The sequence below is a fragment of the Rhinolophus sinicus genome, linkage group LG15, assembly GCF_036562045.2.
Source record: "Rhinolophus sinicus isolate RSC01 linkage group LG15, ASM3656204v1, whole genome shotgun sequence".
In the NCBI taxonomy this organism is placed as follows: Eukaryota; Metazoa; Chordata; class Mammalia; order Chiroptera; family Rhinolophidae; genus Rhinolophus; species Rhinolophus sinicus.
In genome coordinates, this window is record NC_133764.1 from 38,488,651 (window position 1) to 38,500,337 (window position 11,687).

At 53.3% G+C, this 11,687-nt stretch overlaps 1 protein-coding gene across 1 annotated transcript in view; it reads right to left on the minus strand.

The window, feature by feature from the left end:
• The window catches only part of CYTH1 (cytohesin 1), a 69,885-nt gene extending 67,351 nt beyond the window's left edge, over window positions 1–2,534 (minus strand). The window contains exon 1 of the mRNA XM_074320624.1: window positions 2,460–2,534. Coding sequence (XP_074176725.1) covers window positions 2,460–2,481 — 22 coding nt within the window. The 5' untranslated portion in view covers window positions 2,482–2,534. The remainder of the gene's footprint in view (window positions 1–2,459) is intronic.
• Window positions 2,535–11,687: the final 9,153 nt, after the last annotated feature.

Consider the following 11,687-nt stretch of genomic DNA (forward strand, 5'->3'; position numbering starts at 1 on the left):
GGAAAACTCTAAAACTCGCTGACGTAGCCTTTCTTCAGCATATTGTGAGTTATGTTCTAAAGAGTTTTTTTAATGCAACAGTGGCAGCTAGGAAATCATAACCCATCTCCCCAGACACACCATCTTAAAAACAGTGGTTGTGGCCCAGCTGACTCTTGAAACCATGGAGATTCTGAAGGAGCCTGTGGACAGGGCGTTTTAGGTGCTTTTTGAGTCCTTAGCAGACACTTTCTTTTTGAAATACGGAATCTGAGTCACTGTTGTCTCTCTCAAAGTAAATTCTCTGTAAAACTTATGAGGGAAATGGGCAGTTCTGGAAACTAAGGCCAACCTTAAAGAACTCACAATCTCATTCTTCATATCACCACCTTAAACCAGCAGGTACTTTTTGTGTGGTGAGCCTGTGGGTGGGGGATCCTCCTTAAATCCACCTTGCTGGTTCTCCAAAATACAAAGAAGTTGATTTTTTAATGTATAAAACAGAAGAATAACCCTTTTCCCCATCTTTATGTGTGGTCAGCAGAATAAGGACCCCCAAACATGTCCCTGTCCTAGTCCCCAGGACCTGGGAATGTGTCACTCTAGGTGGCAAAGGCAGACTGTCATTGCAAAATCAAGTTGCGGACCCTTACACTGATTATCCAGGTGGGTCCAATGGCATCACAAGGGTCCTTAGAAGGGGCAGAGGTCAGCGAGAAATGAGAAGATGCTACCCACTGGCTATGAGGCTGGGAGGGGCCTCTAGAAACTGCAAAAGGCAAGGACACAGATGTTCCCCTAAAACCTTTCAGAAAGGACCCCAGCCCTGCACACACCTTGACTTTCGCCAGGTGAGACCAAATTTGGACTTCAACATAATACATTTATATCGTTTTGAGCCGCCCTGTTCATGCTTGTCTGTTACAGCAAGACCCTAGGAAAGGAATACACCCCGCTTCTATTTTACCCCCTTCCAAGTACGAATTCATGTCATGCCTGGTGGCAAAGAAATCATTGTACTAAAAGCAAGCAGACCAACAGCTTCCTGCCTCGCCTGGCGGGTAAGACCAGAAGAGGGCAAGAAGAAAGCATGGCAGGACACAGGGATCTGAGAGAGATCAAATGTCAAGAGAAGACAGAGAAAACAGCAGACAAAATGGAATGAGGTTTCTCATGGACAGAATCCTTTGGAACCTGCCAGTGGGTGATTTTTTTTTTTTCAATCACAGACACACAAAAACACACATATGGCCTTTACTTGAAAGGTAACCAGGGGACATCTGATGGGCACCCATCCCAAACGTGCGCTGGACTTCAGGCTGTGAATGCGTCTTGAGAGCAGCTGTGCGGATCCCCCGTCTGTGGCTCAGGGTCAAGTTGCAGGTCAGAAACCCACCTCTTCGGGCCAGTCAAGGGTTTCTCAATGACTTACTTATAAACAAGCAGGAAACCTACATTAACCTGCGCTAGTCAATAAACCAGGATTTGGTTCCATTTAGCTGCATAAGCATTTTAAATTCTGCCCTATCTGTACTCTGCTCTGTACTCTGCTACCAAACCACAAAAATTCACCATTTGTTCCATTTGCCGTTCTTTCTTCAATTCCTCACAAATAAAATGTTAATAAATTGACTATAGCATTTCAAATAATCTTTTGCAACGCCTGCCATTTCAAGCTATTTGAGGGAGGACAACCCTCGCTGTTGGCGAACAGATTTTAGGGTGTTAGCTGAAGAAAAGCTGGAAACTGAGTTTCTGTCAAGTTTTCGCTATCTGTGTGGTGCAATTACTGTGCCGTGTCTATGAGCACAGCCGAAAATGCAAACTTGGGTCTCCGTCCCAGCACCTTGGAGCTCCAAAGGCAGGTGTTTTGGATCAGCAGCCTATTTACAACGTAACGCGCTCAGCAATAATCAACCGGGACCTACCGGGCGACCGCTGGCCCCCGACAGCACCCTAGTCCCCGGTAACTTGGCCGCAGAAACACCCCGAGTGAAGCCTGTGCGCTTCGGAGCGACTTGCTGTTTTCTCATTTTGGTTTCAGACAAAGACGTGGACCGGGGCACACAACTTGCGAACAGCAAAAAGGGCCGGAAACTACCGAGGACGCAGCCGGAGGCGCGGAGGAACCTGAACGTTCGCGGGGCGCCGCCAGGCCTGCGTCGGGTGACAGCGGCCCGAGACCCCGGCCCGGAGACCCCCGGCCCGGAGACCCCCGGTCCCTGCCCGGGAGACCCAGACGCTACGACCCCGGCGACCCCAGCCCTGCGACCTCCGGCTCCCGCCCCGGAGACCGGGGCGCCCCTCAGCCTCCCAGCGACCCCCGCCCTGCGGAGGCTTCCGCCCGGTCCGGCCCCCCGGGCTCGCGTCCCGCACCGCTGTTCCCGGGAAACGCGAGCCGCCAGAGGCGCCGCCGGGCGCCCGGCCCGGGAAGCGAGGAAGCAGAGGAGGGAGTGTCTGCCCTGCCGGGCCGTACTGACCGTAGCTGTCGTCCTCCTCCATGGTGCCGGTGCCGGTGCCGGTGCCGACGCCGGGCTCGCCGCTCGCCTCAGCAATGCTCGCAGCCCCGCCCCCGGCCCGCGCCTTCCGCGGGGCGCCCCGCCCGCCACGGCCAGCGTCCGCACCCCCCTGGCAAGCGGCCGCCTCCCGGCCCGCGCCTGCGCACGAGCGCCAGGCCCCGCCCCTGGGCCCACGGCCCCGCCCGCGCGCGCACTCGCTTCACCCCCCTCTCAACACCTCGGCCCCGCGGCACGCGGCCGCCTCCTGGCGCACGCCTGCGCACGCGTGCCCGCCCAGGCCCCGCCCCTCGCCCGAAGCCCCGCCCATCTCGCCCCGGCCGGCCTAGCAGGTTTCGGGTTTCACAAGGGCGGTGCGAGCCCTCCTCCTGGCGAATCCGGGCCGGCCCAGCGCGGGCCGCGCCGCGGCGCACGGAGGCCCAAGGTCGCGTCCCGGCCCTGAAGGTCAGGGTGGTCCTCGCCGACGTCAGCCGCGCGGGTCAGGCCCTCCCAGCGCGCGGGGAGAGCCGGGTCGTCGGCCAGAGGCCGCAGAGCGCTTGGCTTCATTTTGTCTGTGGTCCGAGCCTTAGCACAACGAATGTTGCGGATTCACTGCCTTTGTATTTCCTTTCATTGTCCTCTTTATTTACCTGGGTCACGTTTCAAAGGGAGGCACCTCGTCTCCCAGCGTTTCAGGATTTCAGTGACCCTGATTCAGGCACCTCGTAAATCGCACGTTTCTAGACTTCCCCGCGTGTTTTATTTGCGGCTGGAGGGGCGCTCAGCGCAAGACCCCGGAAATGCCACAGGACCCCTCGGTCTCCATCAGAGGTGAGACCCGCTCATAACCTAGCTCTTTACTGGCCGACCCCAAAATGTGCCTCCCAGGATTTCTCCATTGTTTTGGACACAAAGAAAAGTCATTTCCTCGCATGGAAAAGTAATCAGGGAATGAAGAATCTCTGCTTTCATCCCAGATCTGCTCTGTTGAGCCTTGGGACGTGGGCAAACGCCTCAACCCCCTGGATCTGTTTCCCACCCACAAAATGCAGCCTCTGCCTACAAAATCCAGCCTTCCGCCCAGAATTGATCTCTGAAGTGACGCATCTGTCGCCGACTTACTTCTCCGCAGCTATCAGCATTCTGTTAAATGAGCTGGATTTCAACACAGTCCAAGGAACCCTAATGTTTATGTCCTGCCGGGGGTGCAGCTCTGGCCCACCCTTCTGGTGGCTAAGAAAATGGCCCATTCACAAACAAGCAGCCCTCTTAAATCTCATGGACTGACTGACCCAGCCTTTGGTGGAGAAACTTGAGGTCCCCGGAAAGTCTAAGGTGGTCTCTATTTCCTTAGGCACTTCCCCCAGATGCTTCTTTTGAATAATTCCAGAAATTAGGCACTTACTTCCCTTGTATAGATTTTTACCCTTCTCCTAACAGGTTGGTTCTGGTGAACTCAGGAGCTTAAAGTTGCACTGACTTCACCACACTTTCCAGTTTTACAGGTGACATTAGACAGGGAGTCACATTTTGGCCCCATGTATCCTTGCGGTTTGATGGGTATGCTGAGTGATCCAGCTGCATTTCGTTCCTATCGGCCTGGATTTGGACACTTGTAGAGTCACTCCGCTTTGTCTGGAGAGTCTCCCTTCATCACAGTGGAGCAGAGACTCGGTGTTGGCCACCTGCTCCCTTTACTACCATGTTTCCCCGAAAATAAGACCTAGCCGGACAGTCAGCTGTAATGCGTCTTTTGGAGCAAAAATTAATAAACGACCTGATACATATATTCTATTCTATTCTATTCTATTCTATTCAAGACCCAGTCTTATATTGTAATAAAATAAGACCGCGTTTTATATTAAGTTTTGCTCCAAAAGATGCATTAGAGCTGATTGTCCGGCTAAGTCTTATTTTCGGGGAAACACGGTACTCTCTACCCCAGTCCCCAGAAGGGTCCAGGCATTCTCCAGCTGGCTTTCTAACCTTAGCAGTAGGCAGGTGTCACTTGCCATGGGAACTTTTGCTCAATGACCAAAACTCAGGAAAGAAAGCAATTCAGATCCCATGTTAATTCTCAGTACCACCACTCCCAGCTTGTTATCTGAACTCCCAAATCCAGTAGATATGATACTAATCACCTCGATTAGCATGGTACTTGACAGTTACAAATCCCCTTAACTTAGATTGTTTCATTACCACAGTGTTTTCAATTACAGGTCCGGACTCTTCATGGTTGAGAAACCAATCATTAAAGGAAGAGAAGATAGAAATGAATGGGGAAACAACAGTATCTGTCATGTAATAAGGGTAATGTTTGTTTTTGGTTGTGTAGGAAGGCACACAAGTGTCCCCTCGGTAGGGACGTACAATGTATTTCTGACTGTGGGTCACTGTCGGGACACTCCATTGGATCCCATTCCTGACAGAGATTGTTAGTCATTATTTCCCAACCTCTGACCTGGAGACCGAGGCTCACGGAGTCCTGGGAGCTTCCCAGCAACTTGTGTCCTCAGCCCCTGGAGTGTAACAAGACCTCAGAGAGGAAGGCCAGAGCGGGAAGCGCTGCAGGCGCAGTGGTGAGGATCATTTCAGCCCCCTGCCTCCCAGCAGCCTCACTGTTCTTCAGAGAACTTTGAAAATGGGTCAGAGCTCCCTGCAGGCCTCACTGTCTGTGGTCAGTCGACCTTCGTGGTTGACACCCCTAACAACATTTTTTTTAAGTTGGTGCCTCCCTTCTGCCATCCTGCCTTCTCAAACATCGGAATTACAAAGGATGTCTTTTAAGCAGAGGTAACCCAGAGTATATTTTTTTCCTGTGCTTATACAGCGGTGTTTCAAAGTTCTTCAGAAACAATCTCACTATTCAACAGGGTCCAAGTTACCAGATTACACTTTCCTACAAGGGAACACCCACAGGCTTTAAAAAGGTGGAGGCTGATTTCAGAATCTACCAACATGAGAAGGTTCCCAAGCCATGTGAAGTGAAAAAAGCAAGGACACCACGGTGGTGCATAGTATATTTCCAATTGTAATACAAATTCATGTATATGTGATACACATTTGTGGACAGAAAAAAGGGGTCTGAGGAAAGTAACCTCACATGGTGATCTGACCATAAATTCCTCACTGGACAGGTCATGGAGGGGAGTCACAGCCCAGGCCTGTAATATTTTTGGTGAAAGGTTTTAAGCCAGCCCTGTCCACTATTCTTGGGCACCTTTGAAATGCCAGGAGTAATACCCCTCGAAGAGGGTACTAACCCCACGGGAGCACATAATCTTAACTGTCCCGTAATCCAGTCCCCGCCTCGCTTTCCCCCATCTCCATGTGATCTTCCTAACGTCCCCTCCTTAATTTCAAACGTATAAACGAAGCTGCAGAATTGTTATACCCAGAGCATTTCAGATCTTGCTCCCGGCATATGGCGTCAGTTTGGCTCAAATAAACTCATAAAATTCTCAACAGGTTTGGACGCTCTTACGTCAGTACATTTATACTTGTATATACAGACATTCAACAAATATTTGTTTTGGGGCCTGTGGTGTGCCAGGCACTGTCCCCAGGTACTGGGGACACATCAGTGAAGAGAGTGACTGGAAAGCCTTGCCCTCCAGTGGCTTCCATGCAGGTGGACAAGCATGGATTTCACTAGCAGGGTACAGAAGGGACTGGTAGCCACCCTGCCTCCGGAAGGAGAGCCGGTTGCCATGAAAAGAGGAGTGAGAGACTCTTCATTCCACACCCTCCCATACTGTTAGGGGTTGAGCTGTGTCCCCCCAAAAGATATATTGAAGCCCTAACCCCCAGTACCCGTGAATCGTGGCCTTATTTGAAATAGGGTCTTGGCAGATGTAACCAAGTTGAGGTCATTGAGGTGGCCCTACTTCTCTGACTGGTATCCTCATAAGAAGAGATCAGGACACAGAGACACACAGAGAAGGTCATGTAAAGACGGAGGCAGAGATCAGGGTGATGTGGCCAGAAGCCAAGGGACCCCAGAAGCTGGAAGAGGCCAAGAAGAACTCCTCTAGAGCCAGCAGAGGGAGCACAGCCCTGCTCAAAGCTTCTTTCAGACCCTTGGCCTCCAGACCGGTGAGGGAATCCATTTCTGATGTTTTAAGCGCCCCCCAGTTTGTGGGACTTTGTTATAGCAGCCCTGGGACATACATAGCTATTAAATTATATACCATATACACGGATTGCCTATTTTAAATTCATGTTTGAAATAAAAGTTTTAGAGGGTGCTTAGATACTTGGCAAAGGCATTTTGTTACCTTTCTATCCTCTCTCCTGCCCTGTTGTATCTGGTTCCTTGCTCTCAAACAAATGATTCTACTTCCTCGCCTTTCTTTTCTCCCGTTAGGATGAGTGAGGCAGCAGGGGCGCCAGGAAGAAGGTGCAAGCTGGAGGGTCTCTTGAGAAAGGGGACACTGTCTTCACTCTGTATGAGCACCTCACTCCCCCACGTGCTGAAGGAACAGGGGGAGGAAAGATGGGCCAAAGGCAAAACCCGGAGAAGCTCAGGTCCACGGGCTGCTGAGGCCAACAGAACCACAGGAAACCGTGACATCCTGAGCCCCACCCCCCTCGACAGAATTGTAAGCCCCTTCCTCAGGAGCAGCGGCTCAAAGCTCTGCCAAGGCCAGAGGTGGGGGTGGGCGGGGCAGCGAGGGCTGAGAAATCCCTCCGGGTGAGGAGCAGAAGAGTGGCTTAGCTGGGCCTGCCAGCCGGGACGGCACCTGCTCAACCCCTATGTGAGCCCTTAGAGTGACCTGAGACCAAGGTGACAGGGTGACCGACAGCAGCTCTTGTAGTGGGGTGGGTGCAAGGCATTCAATTCAGACGACAGCTGGGGAGCGCTCTTGTCTGACACACCAGCCTGCAGTCTGCACTCTGGGGGGCAGGTGGTGGGAAAGAAAGGGTGCTTGGAGGGAGTGAGCCCACAAACCAAATCGCTCACACAGGCCGAGATTGGGGCATTGTCTTGCTTTGAAAGCCCCCAGATTTTATTTTGCTAAAGCTTGCAATTTCTTCTTTATGTGAGTGGCACTTAAAATCTGTTTGTAATGGAACTTGATTGTATCCAGCTGTCACCAAGTGTTCCCATGCCACCCAAAAGACAGCTGGCCACGTGCCACACAGTTAGGCTTTCACTTTAGATAGAGGAGCGAATGCTCTAGTTCCTGCCAGACTTTGCCAAAACGTTTTCACTAGTGAAAAAAAACACAACAAAGCGGGTGGGAGGGGTGTTGGGGGGGAGGCTCTGGCTCAGGGAGAACGGGTGTAAGAATTTCCGAGCCAGTGGGTGACACGGATGGCATCCAAATGCATGGTCACACATTACGCTTCCTTAAACAGCTTTTCCAGTTCACTCATTCAAGAAAGATTTCCTGAGTGCCTGGGAGTGCTGGGCCCTGCTGGGGACAATGACCACTGGTCCCTGCCAATGGGAGGTGTCTAACTGTGGCCACGTAAGACGGAGAACAGCAGAGTGAATAATACATGTAAAGGGAGAGAAAAAGTACATGAGCACAGATAGTTTTTAATACTGTAAGAGCAAAAAACCACATAAAGGTACCTTTTAACAATCCCACCTGAAAAAGCCTTTGGTTTAAGGAAACACACATGCATTTCCTACGCACCCTTCACCGCATGTACCTGCCTCGTCCTTAGGTTCTGTGTGTTAACACCTGGTCCGGCGATGGTAAGAAGCCACGGCAGACCCCTATTAGAACACAGGCCTTGCCCCCCCCTGGTCCTTCTACAGGAAGTCATGACCCCAGCCTGACTCCCACGTCACTCCGCCTGAATCCTTTTCAAGCAGGAAGAGTAGGCAGCAGCTTTTCCTTGAGGAAGCCACTGCGTGAGCTCACCCAGGCCCCTAGCAGAGGCCCTTTTCCTGGAGTCCTACACTATTTCCCAAGGAAGGACGTCTTACTGGGTGGCTGCCCGAGGCCTTCAGCGGACAGTGGAGACTAAAGAGGCAGGAGAGTCTAGATCACAGAATGCAGCAGATGGCATATTATCTGACTGGTGGGGCGGGGGGGCTTGCATCAGGGAATGATTTGATTAGGGCTTCTTGTCTTAAAAGGCTGTCCTGGGGCCCGGCCAGGAAAGTGGAGCTGGTTGCAGAACTGGTTAGAAGACTTGAGTCCAGAAGAAAAAGGGTGGTGACTCAAAGCGAGAGCCAGGCGGTGGGAGCAGGAAAGGGGGAAGGAATTTCAAGACAGCCAGGAAGAAAGAGGAGACTCCCATCACTGCTGTGGGGCGACTAGAGGAAGGTGCGGAGGGTGGCAGCCATGTTTCTGGCTTTGGCGACAAGGTAGATGGTGGGGCCCGGCCAGGGCAGGGACACAGCAGGAGCAGGACGCAGGCGAGAGGAGCGTAGAGAAAACATCGGATTTGGACCCGGCCGTGAATTTGCCAGGAGGAGATCCAGGAAAGACATTCAGCGGGATATACTGCCAGAGGCCACGGATTTAATATTTAATATTTAAGGGAGAGGGGGGTGACCAGTGTCAAATCCTGATAGGAAATCGCGGCCAATGCCCATCAAACTTGGGACGGGACACCGAGGGGAGTGAGGAGGGCGGAAGGCAGACTAAGAACTCTGGAGGATAAAGCAGAGGGAGCGCACTGAAGCTGAACGAGGGACAGGGGGTCGGGAGGGGACACAGGAACCAGGTGGCCTTTTCAGGACAGCAGGCACCTGACCAGCTTTGTGAGCGAAGGAAGGGGGCAGAGTGACACAGGAGGCATGCAGGGCAGTTACTGCAGCACGGTCCCCCAAGAGGTGGAGGGGGTGGCCAAGAGCAGGGGTGCCAGCCCTACGGGGGGACCTCATCCAGGTCCACAGTGGGGGGCCCCACACAGGGCTGAGGGTAAACACCTGTACATGTGACTTCCTTCCCAAACTCCCACCCCGACCGAGCACCCCCATGAGAACCGTCAGATCGGAACACTGGTCTCCGAGTGTGGCCCTGCCAGCAGCAGCATCTCCATGCCCTGGAAACGTGTCAGAAATGCACTTTCTAGGGGTGGCCGGTTAGCTCAGTTGGTGAGAGCGTGGTGCTGGTAGCACCAAGGTTGCCGGTTCCATCCCCGCATGGGCCACTGGGAGCTGTGCCCTCCTTAAAAAAAAAGCACCGTCTCAGGCCCTACCCCAGTGGGGCTGAAGCAGAATGGGGGGGAATGGGACCCTGCAACCTCTGTGGTAACGCAGTTGCCCAGCAGAATCACTGGGAAAGGCTTTACCGGCGTAAGCCTCGCCCCTGCGGTTCTGACTTTGTCGTGTTAGGTTTAAATAACTCTTAAAAGATGGAAGAACAGATGGGGAACGAGAGAAGCTGGTTCCAGGTTTCTTTTTCACGCGTTTTGTTGTTTATTTTGGAGGGGGAGTGGGGTTCTTGTAATGGGATTAGAAAGCATTTGCCAAGATTGATGGGCACACTGGCCGGAGGAGAACGAGAATGTTTGGAACAACCACTGACGGATGGGGACGGCGCTGTCTGAGGACCAGGACGGAATCTCAAAGGGCAAGCAGAGCTAAGGAAGACGGGCAACCTGCAGGCACCCGCTGTTCCTGACGCACAAGTGGGAGGAAGGGGCAGGCCGGATGGCCCAGCAGGGTCTGGCTCCTGCAGGCCTGCGTGTGGGATAAAGGGATGAGGTCCCGAGGGGACCCACTACTGAGCACCTCCCGAGTGTCGGCGTCACGTGCTCTCCTCACAGCCACCCGAGGACGACGGCCACCTGCCGTTTTACCCACGTTCTGTCTACACCGAGGCTGTCGCGCTACCAGGACTCGGCAGAGATTCACAGCCTGGCCGTCCTCGCTCTACCTGACCACCCGGCACTTTACTGGGCTGGTCACGCTCTCGGCGACAGTCACGCTGACATCGGGTCCAGACCGTCTACAGAGATGCCCAGCTGGCTCTCAGGGTGTCCAAACACCTGCACTTTTTCTTAATAGGAAACTCAAAGGTCACGGGCCGTCTGTTTCTCACACCTGCAATTCTCCCTGGGTTCCCTGTGCTGATAACATGCAAAGCAGCTCAGGCGTAGCTGCATTACTGCCACGGAATCTGTCACCCACCTAGAGACCTGCTTGACACCAAGGGCCAGGCACCTGCCTCTCTGGTACTTCCTGGCCTGACCACTCTGCTACCCGAGCCAGAGGTCATCTGACGGCACCCTGACCTTCCCATCTTATCTGTTTTCTCTTTGTCCTAGCTCCAAATAGCCAAGTGACTCTACCTGTCCTGTCACTGCCAATGTCCGAGCTCCAGCCTTGGACACTTCTTGGCCGGCCTGTTGGACTGGTCATTCTCACAGGGTTTCTCCACTCCATCCCCACCCCCCAGGCCTTCACGTCCACTGCCATCAGCCGTGGGTGTCCAAAAGCAAAGCAGACCTTGTAATACCTTTGCAGAAAACAATGCAGGAGCTTGCCGTAACTCTCAAGACCTACAGAGGATGGCATGACATTCGTGCCCAATTACCAACCAAATCACACCGTGTGCTTTCACTCTGGCGACTGACAGCGTTACTCAAGGGAGCGGGGCAGGCGGAGGCTCCCGTCTGTCTGTCTGTCCGTGGCACCACCTCACCCCCAAGGCCACACCTCCTGTGGTTCCTACTCGGAGCTCAGTCCTGCCCCCGAGACCACCGGCCACCTGTGAGAAATTTGGCCTTGTTCGTCTTTACCTGCGCCCAGTACCACCAGTTTGGAAACAGTGAAGCAGCTCTGGTCGTGCCTGGATGACCACCGTGCCGAGCTATACCGCAACCCCAACCCCTCGGTCTCAGAGCCGCACCCCAGCCACTGCCCTGCCTGTGATTTGGAGGCTTTGGACATGAGCTTGGCTGGTCAGACAGGCCTCTGACCTGCAGTAACCCCAAACTCTCTCCCACCCTGCTGTGTACCCCCTTCGGTTTGGGTCCAGTGCTGCCTCACCTCATTGGTTCTTACTTTGTTTTCCTTTTTGAGCCGTTTGACCAAAGCCTCACGGTGACCAGGACAGAGCGAGTCCCTGTTTGAAGGGCACGGTTGGGTGGGGAGCTCTGGGGAGTCACTTTGACGGAAAGAGGTAAGGGGCCACAACTGCCCAGTGGTATTTAGTGCAGAACCCACCGCCTGGAACCCTCCTCTACCCAGAATGGCTTTAGTGTGTCACCCACTTACAGGTGCTGTTCTTGCCAAATGGATCC